At 43.6% G+C, this 20,783-nt stretch overlaps 1 protein-coding gene across 2 annotated transcripts in view; it reads right to left on the bottom strand.

Moving 5' to 3' along the window:
• The window catches only part of MRPS5 (mitochondrial ribosomal protein S5), a 265,707-nt gene that overhangs the window by 147,394 nt on the left and 97,530 nt on the right, over window positions 1-20,783 (bottom strand). For both annotated transcript variants that reach the window (XM_063918077.1, XM_063918076.1), the window contains exons 3-4: window positions 20,108-20,233; window positions 19,756-19,989 (exon numbers count right to left, since the gene is read on the bottom strand). In XM_063918077.1, the coding sequence (XP_063774147.1) occupies window positions 19,756-19,989; window positions 20,108-20,233 (360 nt within the window). The remainder of the gene's footprint in view (window positions 1-19,755; window positions 19,990-20,107; window positions 20,234-20,783) is intronic.

Here is a 20,783-nt window from a genome sequence, read left to right as displayed (position 1 = left end):
GAAAATAAAAAACCTAAAACTAAACTTTTCACTAAGCAGCTCAGGAGAGCCACCTAGTGTGCACCCTTCTCGTTCGGGCACAGAAATCTAACTGAGGCTTGGAGGAGGGTCATAGGGGGAGGAGCCAGTGCACACCAGATAGTCCTAAAGCTTTCTTTAGATGTGCCCAGTCTCCTGCGGAGCCGCTATTCCCCATGGTCCTTACGGAGTCCCCAGCATCCACTTAGGACGTTAGAGAAATAAAAATACAATGCTGAACCATAAAATAATCCACATGAAACAAGACGTGAAATATTATAGTAAGCATTTGTGCGCCTTGCTCAATACTCAGGAGAGACCACCCTCAGCACCGATTACCGCCAGTAGTTTTTATATTATTTTTATTTATTTTTAGTCTATTTACTTTAAACATGATTGGAGCAATACTTGCCTATTCCACCAGCTCGGCCACTAATGGACATCCATAAAATGTAAGCCCCTCCAGTGTTCCTCTTGCTGTCTGCATTGGACAATTGTCCAGTAGGAAGAATAACCTCCTCCTGCATCTAAGCTATTAGGCAGAGGGAAGCAGTATTTTGTTCAGGATTTCATTGTAAAGTGCAAGATTTATCTTCCCACTAGCACTGACCAAACTGGAAGTCACTGCTATGGAAAACCATCCTCATAAGATGATGAAACCACCGCCATCCTTCACAACGGGAATGGGGTCACATGACTGGCGTGTATGTTTCATCTGCGCATACATAAGAAAAAAAGCACAATCGGCCTGCTATATTTGACTAACTACAAATGATAACTCGATGAAATCCAAGAATACACAGACACTGTCCTGTGAAGAGAGACTGCTAATCCTCTTTATTGATACATAAATAAGAAAAAACTAATTGTGAATACCTACAATGTGAGCATACTACTAGCATTCAGCCAAAAGGTTCCAGTTTGGTCTCATCCAACACCGCTGCAGTGTCTTTTAGATGGCTAGGATTTGGGGGTTTTCACAGCCAGGTCAGATCATCTACATTGTAGCTCTACTATAATGGTCTTTGTGTAATAACATTTAGATTGTAGACCTATAAAATTGCCTTACATCAAAGCCGCTGACTTCTGTAGCATATTCGTGTTGTTAATAATAATAATAATAATAATAATAATATCATCATCATCATCCTTTATTTATATTGCGCCACGAGGATGGAACTGGCAGAGAGGTATATATATATATATATTGTCAAAGTCAGAAAAATATCTCTATGCACACTACCATATTTGCACCTCACACAGGTCCGTGCTGCGCATGCGTACGCTCTCCCGTACGTGCGCATACTCACAGTCGCGGGCACCCGCAGGCGCATGGTATGCGTATTTACGGTAGAGTTTATGCGATCGTAGCGTGCGACTCAATCATTACATATTTTCACTATATAATGTATTTTATAGATCATGGTCCCTTTGATAGATTCTGAAAGTTTGGTTAATATAGAATGTTCATGAACAGAGAAATCCCTCTTTGTTTGATACGAAGGGTCAGACAGGAGTAATACAGTGGTGTTTAGTATCCATCGGAAGAATATTTAATTAGAAATATTCCGGTGTTGGTTTGAAGCAGATCAATCGCTCGTGCGAATAGTTATGGACATAAGAAGTTTATGAACATTTACTTTATTTGCACTTTATTACCCATGCGGCGGGAAACCCAGTTTCCCTCCCACCTGAGCTGTTGGAAATAGTCACAGCCCACCTGTATGAATCAACCTATGACCTTTTGTTATAATGCGAAGACGAATTCCTGTGTCCAATGAACAATAAGATTGTAGGGACCATTGAATTGTATTGTGTGTGGGGCATAAATAGGCAGGCCGACCATATCCAGATTCACTCTCTTTAACGGTTCTCATTGCTGATAATCGGGAGCTGGATATCGAGGCGCATGCGATCGTTCCCCTTGTGCGTAAGTTTTCTCCGTAATCATATTGTCTTACTGTGAGCCATCTCTCTCTCTCTCTCTATCTCTCTCGTATTTTCCCTTTATTGTATTGTATTGTATTTCCTGTGTAGTTATCTGGTTAGTTGGTTTATGTTATATTGTAGTGTATCATTTGTACTGTGATTCCTTTTGCAAGTATAATAGTTATAATACATATAATAGGTTTTGGACCCTAAGCCCAGGTATCTGTGTATTCTTTATAGGGTTAAGTATTCTCTGAGCGTCGGTGACGCTCAAGATGCTTTGTAGTTAATCAGGTTACACCAGGTTGCACTTACACTCTGTCTCTACACTAAGGTATACTGTGTATCTCATTGTTAAAGGTATAGATATAAAGGTTTTAACGTTGTAAGCGTCTGCACCGCTGGTGATCTCCTCGTGGTCCCGAGCGTACGCTACGCTATAGCGAATCATTACGTTAGTCGGCAGCCAATAGCGTGCCTGCCTGTGATCACTGGGCCGTAAGCGAACGTGACGCTTGAGCGTCTCGACTACGGTTGAGCGATCGCTAAACAACTTGCGTACCCTTACGGTACTTCTTACGTAGATAGCGTACAGTGTTCTTAGACCTCTTAAAGTGTTTTATATACGATAAATATTTAGATTTATCAATTGGCGGCTCGCCCGTCCTTCACATATCTGCACTAGGTAGATCAGCAGACATTATCCCTCAGCAAAGGGCGGGAGGTTGTATCCCTCGTAGTGCTGACAGGATAAGCGTCTGCTTCGCTTAGGTAAAGAGTGCTGAAGGAATCCGGGAACCGGAGGTAAGAACAAAACGCTAGTGTCTTTTAAAACTGTTTATTTTTCTGTCTTGCGTACACACGCACGCACACATATATATATCTGCATTTCTTTTTCTTTTTCATTTTCGTATATCACTCTCCTGTCTGCCAGTTTTATAGTTGATAGAAGTGCTAAAAGAGATTTGCCGTTATTTCATAGTTTAAGAGTAAAGGCAATATAGTTAAAAGATAGACAAACACACAGTTTTGCCTGGGAGATAAGGCGAAGTCAGTGTGTTGTGTGGTAGATGATCAAGGATCATCTACATTGATAAAAGTATAAATTGTGTTACGGTGGATCTTTGCTTTGCGTATACGTGTCTCTAACAAAGACTTGCGTACGCAATCCAAAGGCCGACGCACGCAGCGTATATTACGCAACGGAGCGTCCGGTTACGCCCACGTAGCTCAAGTCACGATAAGTTGATTTTTAACGCAAAGCGATAAATAACGCAAAGCGATAAATAACGCGAGGCGAGAAATAACGCAAGTCTATTTTTGGGTGTCCAAAATTTAATTAACAGATCCTGCTCCTAATTGGTAACACACCTGATCTAAAGAAAAATTTCTGCGCAGAAATAGAAATAGAAACAAAAGTGTACATGTGATGAGTGAGTGTTTTTACAATTTTTAAAGGTTGAACCACAAGAAAAGTCGAGTACTCGTGAGGTACATGCGTGTAAGTGACGTGCACGGTGGCTAGGGAGGCATCTCTGGTTAAATATACAATTTTGAGCATTAGAGTATAGCAGACCAGGAGGTCATACTGTAACAAGACCAGGAGGTCATACTGTAACAAGACCAGGAGGTCATAGCAGACCAGGAGGTCCAGGTACAGCCGACAAGGAAGTCCGCTATACAGTTCACAGGCACAACACCGAAAAGGGTTGGTGCAACACCCATATAGGCCATATAAGCTCTGGCTGAAGGAATTCGCAGTCGTAAGTTTCGATTCCATTGGTCTTTCCGTACATAAGCTTAGTTGTTTGTGTACTGAACGACTGGACCGCACGTAAGTGTGTGCAGTAGTTAGTAATCTGACCTAATACCATTAGAGTAAAGGGGTCACAAACGCTATTTGTACACTCTAACGTGATTTGTGTAATTTTTTTATTTTAAGGGAAGTTTGCTGCTCACTCAGGAACTATCCAGCAACCAATAGTTACTGGAAAGAGTAAGTGTTCTTCGGATAACCCTCGCAGGTTCCAGTAAATAGAGGTTCAGGTCGCAGGGGCCCTAGGTCGAGTACGCCAGCACCATATCGGTGTGATCAGGTCGTATTGGTCGGCGTGGGCGAGTGAGTGGGGTACTCGGTAAACCGCCACCGTCAGCCTATTGTGGACATTTGGTTTTGCGTAAGGGTTGGCTAAATAAAGCAACACTTTCGAACTATGGGGGCCACTTGTTCAGGTAGGGGGCGATCAACCTCGGTTCGGGTTGATTCAGTGGTCCGACCAATTGGGTCGGCCAGGTATATAATGTGTGAGAAATATGGAAGTCACACAGAAACTTTATGTGATGAATGGGAGAGAATGACAGTACATGACGGGGAGAAATTCCCAAGAGTAGGTAGCTTCAGCTCAGAAGTGTTACAAAATTTAAGGAGGAGGATATGTCTCATAAAATCAACAAAGAGACGAATCCAGCATTATGATTATTTACAGTTGTGGCAACAGGAAGGTGAGATACAGAGAGGTTTGGCTCAGGCGGCGGGATCTGGCTCTAACAGAAAACTGATTGCCACGGCCCCACCGCCACCATATATATCAGGAGAGAAGTTGATTGCGGAGAAAGACGCACTAAGGTGTAACACAAAATCACTTAGTAACTGTGTATATGTTAATGATAATGTTAACCCATTAACCCATGCAAGTATTAACCCGTGCAAGTTGTACCCTGTTCTGAACTTTCCTCAGGAGTGTGATCAAGAGGACGAATCGGCAACGATTTCAGCGCTCTCTCTAGCAGCCACCATAGCAGAGACCACAGTAGGCACAGCTCCACCCACGAGATTAGTAAAGGCCCCTAGCGGAGGGATAGGTGAGGTCGTATCAACTGGTAAGTACGGCACCATGCATTATGCTGAGACTATTTCACCACAGCCTGTAGAATCTACACAGAATGAGGTTGTTAGAATTACACCTGTTAGAGTAATAGCAGTGCCAAATGGGAAAACAGACACATCAGGAGCCACTCCCATTAGGAACATTGCCATGTACACCCCATTTTCCCGAATGGAATTAAGGACCATAGTGTCTGAATTTCCTGACCCCAGAAAAGACTTAGTTGCCAGTCAAAAATACATCAGAGACTTAGGTAACACTGCAGAACCCAACAATAAAGACTGGCAGATATTGCTGAGAGCATGTTTACCCTCAAATGTCGACGCAACTCAATTTTTAGCTGATTGCGGACTAGATCATGATGTACCTCTTACAGATGTGTACAACCAAGATAATGTGAAAAGAATAAACTTGCAGTTAAAAGAGTATTTCCCAGCAGTAGCTAAATGGAATAAGATATTCTCCATTAAACAGAAGGAGTCAGAGACAGCTGCAGAGTATTTTCACAGAGCATTATTAGAAATGGCAAAATACACAGGCATAGAGGACATTAAAACAGACACAAACCATCGGGAAGTAGCAGTATCGGTACTGATGGATGGTTTAAAAGAGTCATTGAAGACTAGGGTACAGACCACACAACCATGTTGGCGAGGTCTGTCTGTGGCTACTTTGAGAGAGGCTGCTATTGATCACGATAGAAACATCACCAGACACAGGGAACAACAAGGTGATAAATTAATGTCAGTAAGTATACAGGCTCTGACCACAAGGCAGCCTTTGTTTGTATCACCAAATCCTGTGGGTAAGTCAAGTATGGTTACTTGTTATTCTTGTCACAAACAGGGACACATGGCACGAGATTGTAGAGTAAAGAATCCACGAAACTCATACCAACCCCCTAGACAACGACACGACACACGACATTGGGATCGGGGTCCACAGAAACGGAGTTATGAGCCACATACAGGGGAAACAAAAAGATATCCCCCGAACAGAGACTGGCATGCCTCTGGTAGTTCCCAGCTATCTCCCTCACAAGTAGTTGCTGCCAGCGGGATTCAGGAAGGTCACCATACCCAATAGGGGTGTGGCCATACCTGTAATCTGCAGCCAGTAAAATTAATTGCCAACCTTGGAAGTGAACCCGAGATCGCAATTAATGTAGCTGGTAAAACTTTAAACTTTCTTGTAGACACAGGGGCGGCCAAGTCAGTGATAAATTCGACAGTGGGCATGAGAACCACTGGTAGGACAATTCCAGCCATGGGAGTAACAGGAGTAGTCCAGCACTACCCTGTTAGCAAACCAGCCGAGATTACAATAGGGCCTTTGCATACCAAGCATTCCTTTTTGCTGGCTGCATCAGCACCAACTAATCTCCTGGGAAGAGACTTACTGTGTAAAATGGGGTGCGTCATTTATTGTACTCCTGAAGGTGTATTCTTGGACATACCTGAGAAACACGCTCAGGAAGTGCGAGACATGTTAGACTCCCCATCAAAATTAATGTCACATACCATTATGACAAATAGGAATCCATCCCAAATAGAAGAGATGACATCTCAGATACCAGAGTCACTTTGGACAAAAGACGGACAAGACACTGGATTAATGGCAAACGTAGCTCCAGTAGTTGTACAAGTAAAAGATGGTAGGATAGCTCCAAAAATCCCACAGTACCCTCTGAAGCCAGAGGTGGAGTTAGGAGTTTACCCAGTAATAGAGCGCTTGCTACAACAGGGCATTCTGGTAAGAACGTCCAGCACTGCCAATAGTCCCATCTTCCCTGTTAAAAAGAGTGGGGGGAGGGGTTACAGACTAGTGCAGGATCTAAGGGGGATTAACAAAATAGTTGAGAGTCAGTTCCCCGTAGTGCCAAATCCAGCTGTCATCCTAATGCAAATCCCTCCCACTGCCAAATTTTTCACTGTTATTGATCTCTGCTCCGCTTTCTTTTCGGTACCTCTGCACCCTGACAGCCAATATTTGTTTGCATTTACATACAGAGGAGTCCAATACACGTGGACTCGATTACCCCAAGGTTTCATAGATAGTCCAAGTATATTTTCTCAGGCTTTGCATGATTGTTTACAGTCTTTCCAACCAGACAGTGGATCAGTATTGATACAGTATGTGGACGATTTACTACTGTGTTCAGATTCACTGGAAGCATCTCTGAAGGATACGAAACAGCTCCTGTTTCATCTTTCAGACACAGGACACAAGGTGTCCAAAGACAAGTTACAATTATGCCAAACTAAGGTAAAATATTTGGGACACTGTCTAACACAAGGACTGAGACACCTGACCGCTGATAGAATCCAAGCAATTAGAGACATGACTCTGCCACAAACCCAGCAACAGATCAGAACGTTTTTAGGAATGTGTGGGTATTGCCGTAATTGGATCCCAGGGTTTTCCATTTTGGCGTTACCTTTGCAGGAAATGGTCTCCTCAAACAAACCTGATAGGATTTCGCATACAGACGAGTCCGAAACAGCATTTGAGAGACTCAAACAGTGCCTAACGCAGGCACCAGCACTAGGTATGCCAGACTATGGGAAACCCTTTGAACTATACGGAACAGAAAGTGCTGGTTGCGCGGCAGGTGTACTAACCCAAAAACACGGTGATGCCAGTAGGCCAGTTGCATACTACAGCGCTCAGCTAGACACGGTAGCGCGATCCCTCCCCACATGCTTGCGAAGCGTTGCTGCGATAGCATTGCTAGTGACAAAAAGCGAAGACGTCGTGCTAGGCCACAACCTCACAATCCATACGCCACATGCAGTATCAGCCTTATTGAATTCTGCCCAAACCAGACACGTCTCATCAGCGAGGTTTACAAGATGGGAATTGGCACTAATGGCCCCCGTAAACATCACCATAAGGAGATGCAGTGCATTAAATCCTGCAACGTATCTCCCAGGTGTGCCTGGTCAGGCACAAAGGGTGGAAGGTGAGAGTGATGGGGAAGGAGGATTTAATATAAAGGAAGATACACATGATTGTATGGAATATTTGACCCAAAATTTTACCGCAAGGCCTGACATCAGTGACAACCCACTGGAAGATGCAGAACTCACGTTCTACACGGACGGTAGTTGCCATAGACAGTCAGACTCGGGAGACTTGTGTACTGGATACGCAGTCGTAGATGACCAAGACACCATAGAAGCGGAACCGCTAGGCCCACCTCACTCAGCCCAGGTTGCTGAACTGGTCGCCCTAACCAGAGCATGTGAATTGGCTAAGGGTAAGTCAGCCAATATCTACACCGATTCTAGATACGCATTCGGGGTAGTCCATGATTTCGGAGCCCTATGGCGTCTCAGAAATTTCATGACGGCAGCTGGTACACCGGTAGCGCATGCAGCTCACATAAAAAGGCTTCTAACAGCGATACAGGAACCCGACAGAGTGGCTGTTATCAAATGTAAAGCACACACATATAGCCAAGACCCGGTATCACTTGGTAACAGCCGAGCAGACGAAGCTGCTAAGTTAGCAGCTGCTACCCCCATACAGACAGACACCACACAATTGATGGTATTTAATACCATTAACACACAGAAGTTGTGTGAAATGCAAAATTTGTGTTCCACACAGGAAAAGGCAGTCTGGAGGGCAAAGGGATATGGCCAGGAGTCCTCAGGACTCTGGACGGATGGACATGGTAAACCAGTGGCCCCCAGAGCATATCTTACATGTCTGGCTGAAGCAGCTCACGGGCTGACTCATCTAGGCAAGGAAGGGATGTGCAAATTGGTGAGAGCATATTGGTGCGCCCCAGGATTCTCCTCTCATGCGAGTAAAAGAGCAATGTCATGCCTTACCTGTTTGAGAAAGAATATTGGAAAGGCAATACCTACAGAACCATCCCATATCCCACCTGCCGGCGGCCCTTTCCAGGTAATACAAATTGACTTTATACAATTACCCCCTTGTCGGAATTTGAAATATGCACTTGTTTGTATAGATGTTTTCTCAAATTGGGTCGAAGCATTTCCTGCGGCTACAAATACCGCTATGTTTACTGCTAAGAAAATTGTGCAGGAATTTGTATGTAGATATGGTATCCCTAGAATAATCGAAAGTGATAGGGGTACCCATTTTACAGGTGATGTCTTTCAAGGAATGTGTAAGTTGATGGGAATTGATAGCAAGCTGCACACTCCGTACCGTCCACAGGCGAGTGCGAAGGTCGAAAGAGTGAACAGCACTATTAAAAATAAATTGAGTAAAGTGATGGCAGAGACAGGATTGACATGGCCAGAAGCTTTACCCATTGTATTGTACAGTATCAGAACCACTCCCAGGTCCCCTCTTAATCTGTCTCCCTTTGAAATCTTGTTTGGTCGACAACCGCATGTCATGATTAACCCTCAGGATGATTTGAAATGTAACAATGAAGTAACTGTAAAGTACTTGATTAACATGAGTAAACAGTTAAGGAATCAAAATGATAATCTGAAGTTGGTGATTCCTGATCTACCTGATAGTAATTGTCATGACATTGAACCTGGGGATTATGTAATGATACGGAATTTTCTACGCTCAGGTTGCCTTATTGACAGATGGGAAGGACCATACCAGGTCTTATTGACTAGCACTACAGCATTGAAGGTTGCTGAGAGAGAGACCTGGGTCCATTCATCCCACTGCAAGAAGGTTGCTGATCCAGAGAAGTCCCGTGATAAGGAACAGACGGTAGAGGTTGTATCACTGGAGTGTCTGTTCCAGGAGGACTGAGGCGGCACCTGAGCCTTGAAGACCGAGAGCTGTTGTCGACTCCCCACTCCCTTTTATTATTTTCCTCCACTTCCCATCCCCTCTCCCTCAAATTTCTTTTTCCTCCTTCTCATTCTTCTCCGTTTCCTCCTATAAGATAGACTTGCCCCAAGAGACTGTGATCCGGATTTTCCTGTTGACCATGATGTTGACCAGAGCAGTCTGTTCCGGCGAGAGTACCATGGAGGTCGATAGAGGTTCTGGAATGGGTTCTGATGATAAAGATGGAGGCGTAGTTTTCCAAGATCAACCTAACCAACAAGCAAAGGCGAGTATCAGAAAACGATCCGATAGCATTGACCATAGAAGGAATTGTGACGGATTGTTAGCTGAGGAAAACTGTATCTGTAGGCTCTGTAACAATGTCATTGAAGATGGGTGCATTAAGAAATGCCAATCCAGTTTTAATATCCATATGGACCGACATCCATTGAGTGACTATCACTCCTTAGTGGGTAATGTGTTAAACAAAACAGATTGTTGGGTATGCTCTCAAGTACCTCAAGGTCATAGCAAATCAGGGCTAGTACCATTTCCTTTAACGATAGGGGAGGTACTTGAGTTAAATGGTGGGAGACCGGTGGACAGGAGGTTTAATATCTCCAGCCCTCCTAGTTTGAAGCTCCACCAATACCATGTGGATAGGTCCCTATTATGTTTCAACATCTCCAATCCCAGAAAGCCGGGAAATTGGGAAGTGTCATGGAGTAACCACACCATGACCTTTTCGCATAGAGCAGATAGAATGCCCACAGATACAGAGCTTGTACGCCACATAGCCAGTAGAGGAAAATCTTTCCGGTATAGGTACACCTTAGGAAATAGGATTACGAGAGTTGGAGAAGTATCACCAGGATACTGTGCACATATCGTACAACCTGATACGTGTATTAAGCAGATGGAAGAATTAGGGTTAGGAGATTTCACCTGGAAGGTGTGTAATATGGTTATGTCCTTCTCCGTCCCATATGTTCTCCCCGATGATGCATATTTCATATGCGGGAGAAAGGCGTACAAGTGGCTTGCCCCAAACTCTGAAGGATTGTGTTATATTGGAAAAGTATTGCCTGAAGTAATGACTGTAACACATGACAAAATGAAAGACATACATCGTGGTGCCCAAGCTCCTTATACTCACACCCATTACGAGCACGTTGTTAAAAGGCACCTGATAGAGAAGACAGAGCATCCGGCCTCTGATCTGATAAGTGAATCCACCGGGATTCAATTCTTAATCGCGTTAGATTTCACCCGCACCGCTAGAGGAGTGCTAAATTATAAATACATATCGGCGCTCGCAAATTTGTTAGATAATATCACTGAAATGTATGATGACACGTTTAGATATACTGGAAGGGAACTTCAAGCTTATAAAACAGAACTGGTGCAGCATAGAATGGTTCTCAATTACCTCACAGCAGTGACAGGCGGATATTGTGTTACATTGGCAACACAGTACAGCGTGAAGTGTTGCACGTATATCACGAATAGCACCGAGGATCCGGTCGAGGTCATAGACCAAAAGATGGACGATATTCTCCAATTGAAGTGGGAATTTCGCCGAAAACACAATCTCACTCTTGCTGCTGTAGGTAATGAGCTGACTGGTTGGGTGTCATGGTTGAACCCGCGAAATTGGTTCTCCGGTTTGGGAGACTGGGCTCAAGGAGTCATAATGGATGTTGGGAAGTTTCTCCTATGTATCTTAGGTGTTGTCATATCAATTGGCTTGATATTTAGATGCGGTCAGGCTTTAATGAAGTGCAAACATCGTACCAGGGTAATGAGTTTGAGGAGTGAGGAAACTGTAATTAACCTGGATTTGATTTATGACCCAATGATAGAAATAATGATGTAATGAAAATGCGATTATACGGTCCGTTTCTTTCACCTGTTTTTCTCCAAGATAAAAAGACCCCCTTGGACGAGGAAGTTGACAAGACACTATACAGACAACGGATTGACCAAAGAAGAAGTTTTGACCACTTTAGATACGGACATTTGATGAACTTTGCCATGGATCCCCAGTTTCCCTAGAATTCTTAAACTTACGCTAGCCCAACATTTTTTGTAAATCTAATGGCATTGACAAAGCTTTTTGCTCACACCTAATGGGCAACACAGCGCAAAGAAGACGACTTTCAACTGATACCGAACAAAACTTCAACCGACAGATGTACATTAACCTGACATAGAATACCACCGCATTTACCGTAATTATGTCTTTTCTTCATTTCTACAACCCTCAGGTAATGACACACATAGTATAGGGAATACAGGCACAGATATCAGCAATCACATATTCCCCCATTCATGTATCATCAACTAAAATGTGCTCCCCATTTTGTTCAAATCCGAAAAGAGCTCGGTAAAGTTTGACAGCCCATCCACAGACCCGTACCACGGGATAAGAAGGAATTCAAATGTATACTTCGCAATACCTCGAAGCTTGATTTACAACACGTACGGCACGATGATACATGACCCCCCAAACATGGACTCATACACACATGCTTCTGCTATCTCACTAGGTCATACCCTCTTCCCACCTACTCCTCTCTCCTCCCTTACCCAACCATGGAAATGAATTAACCCCTGACATATATTTTTCTCCTTTTGAAATGTTTTAGAAGGTGGCAGTTATTATTGACTGCCAAAGGGTGGACTGTCAAAGTCAGAAAAATATCTCTATGCACACTACCATATTTGCACCTCACACAGGTCCGTGCTGCGCATGCGTACGCTCTCCCGTACGTGCGCATACTCACAGTCGCGGGCACCCGCAGGCGCATGGTATGCGTATTTACGGTAGAGTTTATGCGATCGTAGCGTGCGACTCAATCATTACATATTTTCACTAATAATGTATTTTGTAGATCATGGTCCCTTTGATAGATTCTGAAAGTTTGGTTAATATAGAATGTTCATGAACAGAGAAATCCCTCTTTGTTTGATACGAAGGGTCAGACAGGAGTAATACAGTGGTGTTTAGTATCCATCGGAAGAATATTTAATTAGAAATATTCCGGTGTTGGTTTGAAGCAGATCAATCGCTCGTGCGAATAGTTATGGACATAAGAAGTTTATGAACATTTACTTTATTTGCACTTTATTACCCATGCGGCGGGAAACCCAGTTTCCCTCCCACCTGAGCTGTTGGAAATAGTCACAGCCCACCTGTATGAATCAACCTATGACCTTTTGTTATAATGCGAAGCCGAATTCCTGTGTCCAATGAACAATAAGATTGTAGGGACCATTGAATTGTATTGTGTGTGGGGCATAAATAGGCAGGCCGACCATATCCAGATTCACTCTCTTCAACGGTTCTCATTGCTGATAATCGGGAGCTGGATATCGAGGCGCATGCGATCGTTCCCCTTGTGCGTAAGTTTTCTCTGTAATCATATTGTCTTACTGTGAGCCATCTCTCTCTCTCTCTCTCTCGTATTTTCCCTTTATTGTATTGTATTGTATTTCCTGTGTAGTTATCTGGTTAGTTGGTTTATGTTATATTGTAGTGTATCATTTGTACTGTGATTCCTTTTGCAAGTATAATAGTTATAATACATATAATAGGTTTTGGACCCTAAGCCCAGGTATCTGTGTATTCTTTATAGGGTTAAGTATTCTCTGAGCGTCGGTGACGCTCAAGCAGCTTTGTAGTTAATCAGGTTACACCAGGTTGCACTTACACTCTGTCTCTACACTAAGGTATACTGTGTATCTCATTGTTAAAGGTATAGATATAAAGGTTTTAACGTTGTAAGCGTCTGCACCGCTGGTGATCTCCTCGTGGTCCCGAGCGTACGCTACGCTATAGCGAATCATTACGTTAGTCGGCAGCCAATAGCGTGCCTGCCTGTGATCACTGGGCCGTAAGCGAACGTGACGCTTGAGCGTCTCGACTACGGTTGAGCGATCGCTAAACAACTTGCGTACCCTTACGGTACTTCTTACGTAGATAGCGTACAGTGTTCTTAGACCTCTTAAAGTGTTTTATATACGATAAATATTTAGATTTATCAATATATATATATATATATATATATATATAAATATAAAAATCAACAAAAGGAGATTCATTTATTTCATACTCAAGTGGAGTCAAACAAATTGTGTTACTTTGAGCTTGTAATCAAGGCTATTCATGCACGGCAGTACGCACAGGCAGCTATTCATGCACGGCAGTACGCACAGGCAGCTATTCATGCACGGCAGTACGCACAGGCAGCTATTCATGCACGGCAGTACACACAGGCAGCTATTCATGCATGGCAGTATGCACAGGCAGCTATTTATGCATGGCAGTATGCACAGGCGGATATTCGTGCATGGCAGTATGCACAGGCGGCTATTCATGCATGGCAGTATGCACAGGTGGCTATTCATGCATGGCAGTATGCACAGGTGGCTATTCATGCATGGCAGTATGCATACAAGACAATACATATAGATGTTTCCTCATACATTGTCTTCATAATCTGTGGCTGCAGTCCTGCCAAACAGTCCCTCTTGGGGCACCATGTCCCAGGAAACTTGGCTGCGCCACGTAAACGAATTCCTGTGCGGTTGAAGTCGCGGCCCATTGTCTGTGGTACACTGCAAGCGGTTTTTCACGTTATCGGCAATTTGAATAAGCAGCTACATTTTATGAAAAAGAAGCTACACCTTTCGTAGCAGCTCAGTTGTATCAGGCATCTTGCGCAGTAGGGCGCATTAAGGCTAGATGTATGAGGACACATCCTACAATAAAAGCAAGGCAGTTTGTATACTTTTTTAATCAATCAGATCTGTATTATTTCTTTTTAACCACTTAACTTGTGATTTTTCTCTTCAAAACCATTTATAAGCTTTTTATTTATTTATTTAATATAGCTTAAAAAATATTACTAAAATATTATATTATGCACATCTGCAGAACATAGCTCACCCATCGAAAGCTGGGGAACGCAGTTGGGCGGCGCGGTCTCATGTGATCTGACCATGCCAGTTAAGTGGTTAATAATTTGTGGAAAGGTTCTGCAATATTTGTTTTGATTTATGATGACACTAACAGGGGTATCCTATTGGCTGCAGTACTTGCAATTTTTTATTTTTATGGCTTTTTTCGCAATTTTTCCCCAATGGTCATTATTGGCCTATCCAATTAAGGGGTATATTCAACTGAAGTTGAAAACTGCCGTCTGTCGAAAAGACGTCAGTTTTCGACTTTTTAAGGTCGAATCCTGATTCGACCTATTCAGAGCTTTTCGACAAGTCGAGGCATTCGACTTGTCGAAAAGCACGTGGATCGGCGGAATAGCTGCCGATCCACGTGTTGATGTCGAAAACGGGGCCAAATCCGACAGGTGTTGGCCCCCTTTTCGACTAACTCAATCCGACATCAAAATGCTGTCGGAATGAGATGGACCCGGAGGAGGCGAGGGGGGATGGAGCCGCAGGGAGACGGGGGGACAGCCGGCGGGCATACAGGAGATCAGCGCTACGATCAGCGCTGCAGCTGGATGTCACTCACCCGCCCGACCTCACGGCAGCTTCCACCCGGCTCCAGCACGCACCCAGCTCCAGCAGTGACATCCTGCTGCAGTGCTACGGTAGCGCTGATCGTAGCGCTGATGTCTCCTGCATGCCCGCCGGCTGTCCCCCCGCGGCTCGCCCCCCCTCTCCTCCTCTGCGTCCCATCTTAATTCGACTTGAAAAAGTCGAATTAAGATGGGTATTGAATAGGGGTTGTCGGATCCATTCCGACAAATACATGTCGGAATGGATCCGACTTTAATTGAATATAACCCCTAAAGGTAGTTTAACTAAATTTTTCACGAACAAACATAGGATCCGCAAACAGCCACAGACCTAGGTGTTTCTGCAGCCATGATCATGGTAAAAAACGGTAATTATCGTGGGGTTAATCAAAATCCCCAATAAGCGATGGCATCGGGACTAATTGGATAGCCCCAGGTGCGGTAATTTACCATAGATAATTGGCTACCGACCTATATACTTGTTGATTAGCTCCAACAATTCTAATTGAGTATATTTCAAATTCATAACTAGGAGCACCAAAAGAAACATATTGGAGGCTGCTACCAAGGCACTGCAATATCGGTCTTCCTTGCATGTACCCAGAGGAGAGATGACACAAAAGCAAAAATATTGACATGGTTTTACTGTCCTGGTGAGGCTATTCCTACTCTCTGGTAACGGCTTTGACTTGTACTACTGTATATTGGCCCTCATTCCGAGTTGCTTTTTGCTGCTCGTGTGATCAACTTGACGCCGCCTATGGGGGAGTGTATTTTAGCATAGCAGGGCTGCGATCGCTTGTGCAGACCTGCTGTGCTAAAAAAGTTTCCTGCAAAACAAGACCAGGGTCAGACTTACTTACCCTGTGCGACGGATCAAGCGACGAAGGTCCCGGGATTGTCATCAGACATCCACCATCCAAACGCCTGGACACGCCTGCGTTCGGATCTCTGCGGCCGGAAAACGGCGAGTATCCGCCCCGGAATGGCTCCCCGCTGTCAATCTACTTGCGATCGCGCTAGCGATCACTTTCTTCTCTCTTCTGGTCGTTGCCCGGCAACGACTGTCGCTGGGCAACGACGCACGTGCACATTGCGGGCGCTGCGCATGCGCAGTTCCGACCCGTTCGCACCGCAGCAAAGAACCGATGTGTGCGAACGGGTCAGAATGACCCCCATTGAGTGGGGATGATGAAATTGAAGTGTGTGGTTTTATACAAGTATTGATATTAGAGATTGTAACAAAGATATTTGTGAATTTCATACGAGAATCATGCAACAAGTAAGGTAACAAGACCTATTGCGTGTGTAGTGTTCTCTATTTCATGCGAACAGAATTGTATAGCGCCACTTGTAAGGTAAAAATCTCAATAATGCTGTATAGCTAGATGGTGCACTACAAGTGCAGTAAAAACACCATAAAAGCCCACACAACCTTAATCATTGGTGTCAGCCAACCCCTAAAAATACAACACTGATATAGTATTGTTAAAAAGATATGTAAAAGGGGGAGATAGGGGTACCGCCGACAGGTGTAGCTAAAACAAGATTTTAATATGCTAGAAAAATTTCTAAGAGCCAAAAAGATGTAAAATTATAAAAAAGTTTTAATATACATGAGAGTAAAAGAGGGTTTAAAATACAAGTAAAAAATACTTTTTTCATATAAAAGACCATACGCAATGGTGAACTTGTGAAGCCGGGACCCGCCATGGGCGCATGCGCAAGACATCACCGGAAGTGGGGCGGAAGCGCTAAGCCGAGCCCTCCGTTACAGGAAGTGTGGCGGAAACGCCCACTTTTTACATTCTAAACGTTTTAAACCTCTTTTTTAAGCTGTAATCTACTCGTTTCTGTAAACACTGAATATATAAGAATCTGTTTCCAATCTAGCTGTTTTGCAAATTAGTTTTTTTAGTACTTTTATAATGTGGATTGCATAATTGTACCACATGATCCAGTATGATGTCACAACCCCAGAATTAAGTACTAGGGGTATAAATAGACATGTAGTTTCATTCTGTCCCTACCCCTTGAAGAAGTCTGATGAGACGAAACGCGTTGGGTTTCCTGTACTGACCCCCTACTGATTTTAAGATAAGTTTGATCTCCTATCCTTATAATGTTTTTTGGTATGGTCTTTTATATGAAAAAAGTCTTTTTACTTGTATTTTAAACCCTCTTTTACTCTCATGTATATTAAAACTTTTTTATCATTTTTGGCTCTTTTTTTACATCTTTTTGGCTCTTAGAAATTTTTCTAGTATATTAAAATCTTGTTTTAGCTACACCTGTCGCCGGTACCCCTATCTCCCCCTTTTACTGTTCTCTATTTCATTCTAATTTCCCACCAGGCCAGAGCAGGTAGACCACTGCTTCCCCTCACGGCCATTAGACCGCGCAAAATCAGCTGTAAAATGGCTGGGCTGGTGGAAAAATGGTCAAACATTGAGTTACGTAGTGTGATCAGATTTCTACATATAAAGGGCACATCAGCAGCTGAAATTTAAATTTATTGCCAATTTGTAGAGGTGTACAGTTATAACGTCATGTCACAGAAACAGGTTTGTTGTATTGCCTTTGATAACGGCAGGACAGATGTTCAAGATGAGTAGTGATCAGGCCAGACAAGCACATTCACCCCAGGCAGTGACCCACACCTGGTTCCGTCACATGTTGTTATCACAGTTTGCACCCTGTGAAGGGAAGTAGTGGTCTGCCTGCTCCGGCCTGGCGGGAAATTACAATTAAATAGAGAACATTACACAATTGAGAGGACTTACTTTATTAAACCACCCTCGTAGAAAGCTAATAATTGTTGTAGGAATTTCAAAATTCTTAGCTTAAGTACGTTTTTCAAGCTGTAGCATTATTTGATAACCTGCTTCAATGGAAACAATTCTTAGACTGGAAGCATTATAATTTCAACCACTTACATATGCATAAGCTTGAAGACTGTAGTATTTTCTGGTACTGTATTTTTTTTATTTGGACTGACATTACATTTTTAAAGACAAGCTGTTCTCACTTCATCAGGTTGAGCAGCACTTAAACACAGATTATTTTTTTTTAAACGTGCCAAACTGTTTGACGCCAACAGGTTTTAAATGCTTTTCTCACGTTGGAAATGTTCCAAAAACAACTTCTATTTGGCTTAGTATACCAATTACAATATCCACCCGTTATTTTGCTTTTTTTGTTTTAAGTAAGGCTTTCATGATTCACTGTTAGATAACCAAAAATATATTTCACTTTCCAAATTTCCATAATAATAAACACATTTATTTAGCTACAGCCCTACTTAGTGTCACTCAACGGGAGGCAGTCAATTGACCGCCGGTCGGGATACCGACGCCAGAATCCCGACACCAGCTGAAATACCGACGGTCAGAGTCCTAACCGCCGGCTGGTTACCCATCTTGGGTGGTGGTCCATGCCGAAGGTTGCCACCGGGCCTGAAGCGTGGCAAGTGCAGCGAGCCCGCGAGGGGACATGCTGCGCCAGCCGCCAGGATCCCGGCGTTGGTCTCCTGACCGCCGGGATCTCATTCTGATCCTAACTCAGCCTTTATTACATTTTATGTCAAATGATACATCCATTGCACCAAATTTTTATGCACCTTCCTGTGAAAATTGTACAGATGTTTATTTTAAACATTGTTATCGTGAATATATTTTATACATACGAGAGTAAGACCTTTTTGCTAAATGTATCTGTCATGGCAACTACCAGATTGCGGATTGTTTAAATTAGGATCATCAACATTAGCACCATCAGATCAGTGTGGTAATATATATATATTTACATTTCCCCAATGCCTCCCTAACTGGGTTCAGTATGAATTACCAGCGGCCGGGATGCCGACCGTCAGTATACCAACAGCGCCATCCCGGCCACCAGTATCCTGGCAGTGGGATGAGTGCTAGAAAGCCCCTGCAGGCTCGCTGTGCTTGCCATGCTGTGGACACCCACAGAGAGACAATAGCCTGTGTCGCAGTTATTCAGGTGTAATTTCACCGCTAGTTGGGATTCCGGCGTTGGCATTGTGACTGCCGGAATCCCGACTAGAGGTATTTTAACCACTTCCCCCCCTAGCCCTCCTTGGCGGAGCCTAAACCTGACACCCCCTTCCCACAGCCTAAACTTAAACCTCCCTCCGCAGCTAAAACCTAACCTCCCCAATGGCCTGGCATACACTCATTTGGGATTCCGGCAGTCAGGATTCCAGCGCCGGGTCTGTGAACCTTGTCGGGATGCCGACACGGCAATCTGATCAGTGTCAGGATTCCGGCGTCGGCAATTCAGCTGCCAGGATCCCGACAGTCGGGATCCTGACTCGATCCCGCTAGACCAAAGGTTCGGTTTAGCCACATCTAGTAGTATGAGCCAATCATTGCCTCAAACTAAGGAATATTGTGCCATTGCTGTTACTAAATGCTGACTGCAAAGTAAAGTATTATAAATACACTTTTGACTTTTGCATATTCAGTTGGTGTGCAGGTTGCCCATCATCTCTTGTCTAGATTGGTTAGTATTTTTTATAATATTTGCAGCATGTGCATTTCTACCCAGATTCACAAATATACAGTGCATGGCTGTCTTACCTCCATTAGGACCTGGATCTGGATGTCCAATGCTAATGCCTCCCCAGCTTCTACCAGTCCAACCTCGCTCTCTTTTAACTCTGGTCTTTCTTTTCTTGTCCATATTGTCTCTATCCTCAATTATTTTAGCTTGTATGTCGTCCATCTGTTGTTTGTCCCTCTTCGCTATAGACAACGGTTTCCCACTTGCCATTAAAGGCGCATTCAAACCTGGCCACAGAAATCCAGATTTCCCTAAAGGAAGGAGGAACAAGTATTAAATTGCTGGTGAGGGAATGCCTCAACAAAGAGCAGGAAATACGGGAACAAACTATTGTAACCTCAAATAAAGACATTATGAAGAACAACTTGCCTTCTCCAATATACTGTCCAAAGTTGAGATTCTTTTTAAGCCTCTTCTTGGTTCTTTTACCTCTTCCCTTTCGAGAGCCAACACCAGTCTCAGCCAACATTCCTTTCCATAGCTCATCTGCCGTCACTGCAGGTATAGAACGTGCAAGATAATAGTGACAAAGCACAAAATACAATAGCCACAGAACAGAAGACATCTGTATATATTAATTACTGAAGTAGAAAAAAGAAACCCCACAATCTGTATTATAAATTACCCTTCTACAACTTGACACACACAGAGGGTCTGATCCAGGCTGGGTTGATGCTATTTTCAAATAGTGGAAAACTGTGCATGTGCAGGGCGCGTACTGTGCATGTGGTGTATGGGTCCTATGGGTCCTGCATTCTCACATGCAGTGATGGGCTCAGTTTCACAAAACAGTTTTGTGGGAGTGCCAAGGACAGGGCCTCCGTCTTCCAACAGAGATTTCCTTGCCTCAGCGACGGAGCTGCGCAGCTATTCTGCATAACCTGAGGTGTCACAGGGCGATCCGATGCTGCGTCCTTGCTTTGCTAAATACGTCTGAACCTGAATCAGGTCCAATATTTTTATTGTGAACCAGTAGGCTCTCAAAAGTCATTTTCAAACTCAAAATGTATTATTTGTCTGCAGATTTAAAAAAACAAGCAAACCT

This window comes from Pseudophryne corroboree, chromosome 4 (assembly GCF_028390025.1).
Source record: "Pseudophryne corroboree isolate aPseCor3 chromosome 4, aPseCor3.hap2, whole genome shotgun sequence".
Lineage (NCBI taxonomy): Eukaryota > Metazoa > Chordata > Amphibia > Anura > Myobatrachidae > Pseudophryne > Pseudophryne corroboree.
The sequence above is the reverse complement of the archived record's forward strand: the minus strand, read 5'-3'. Positions and strand labels throughout refer to the sequence as shown.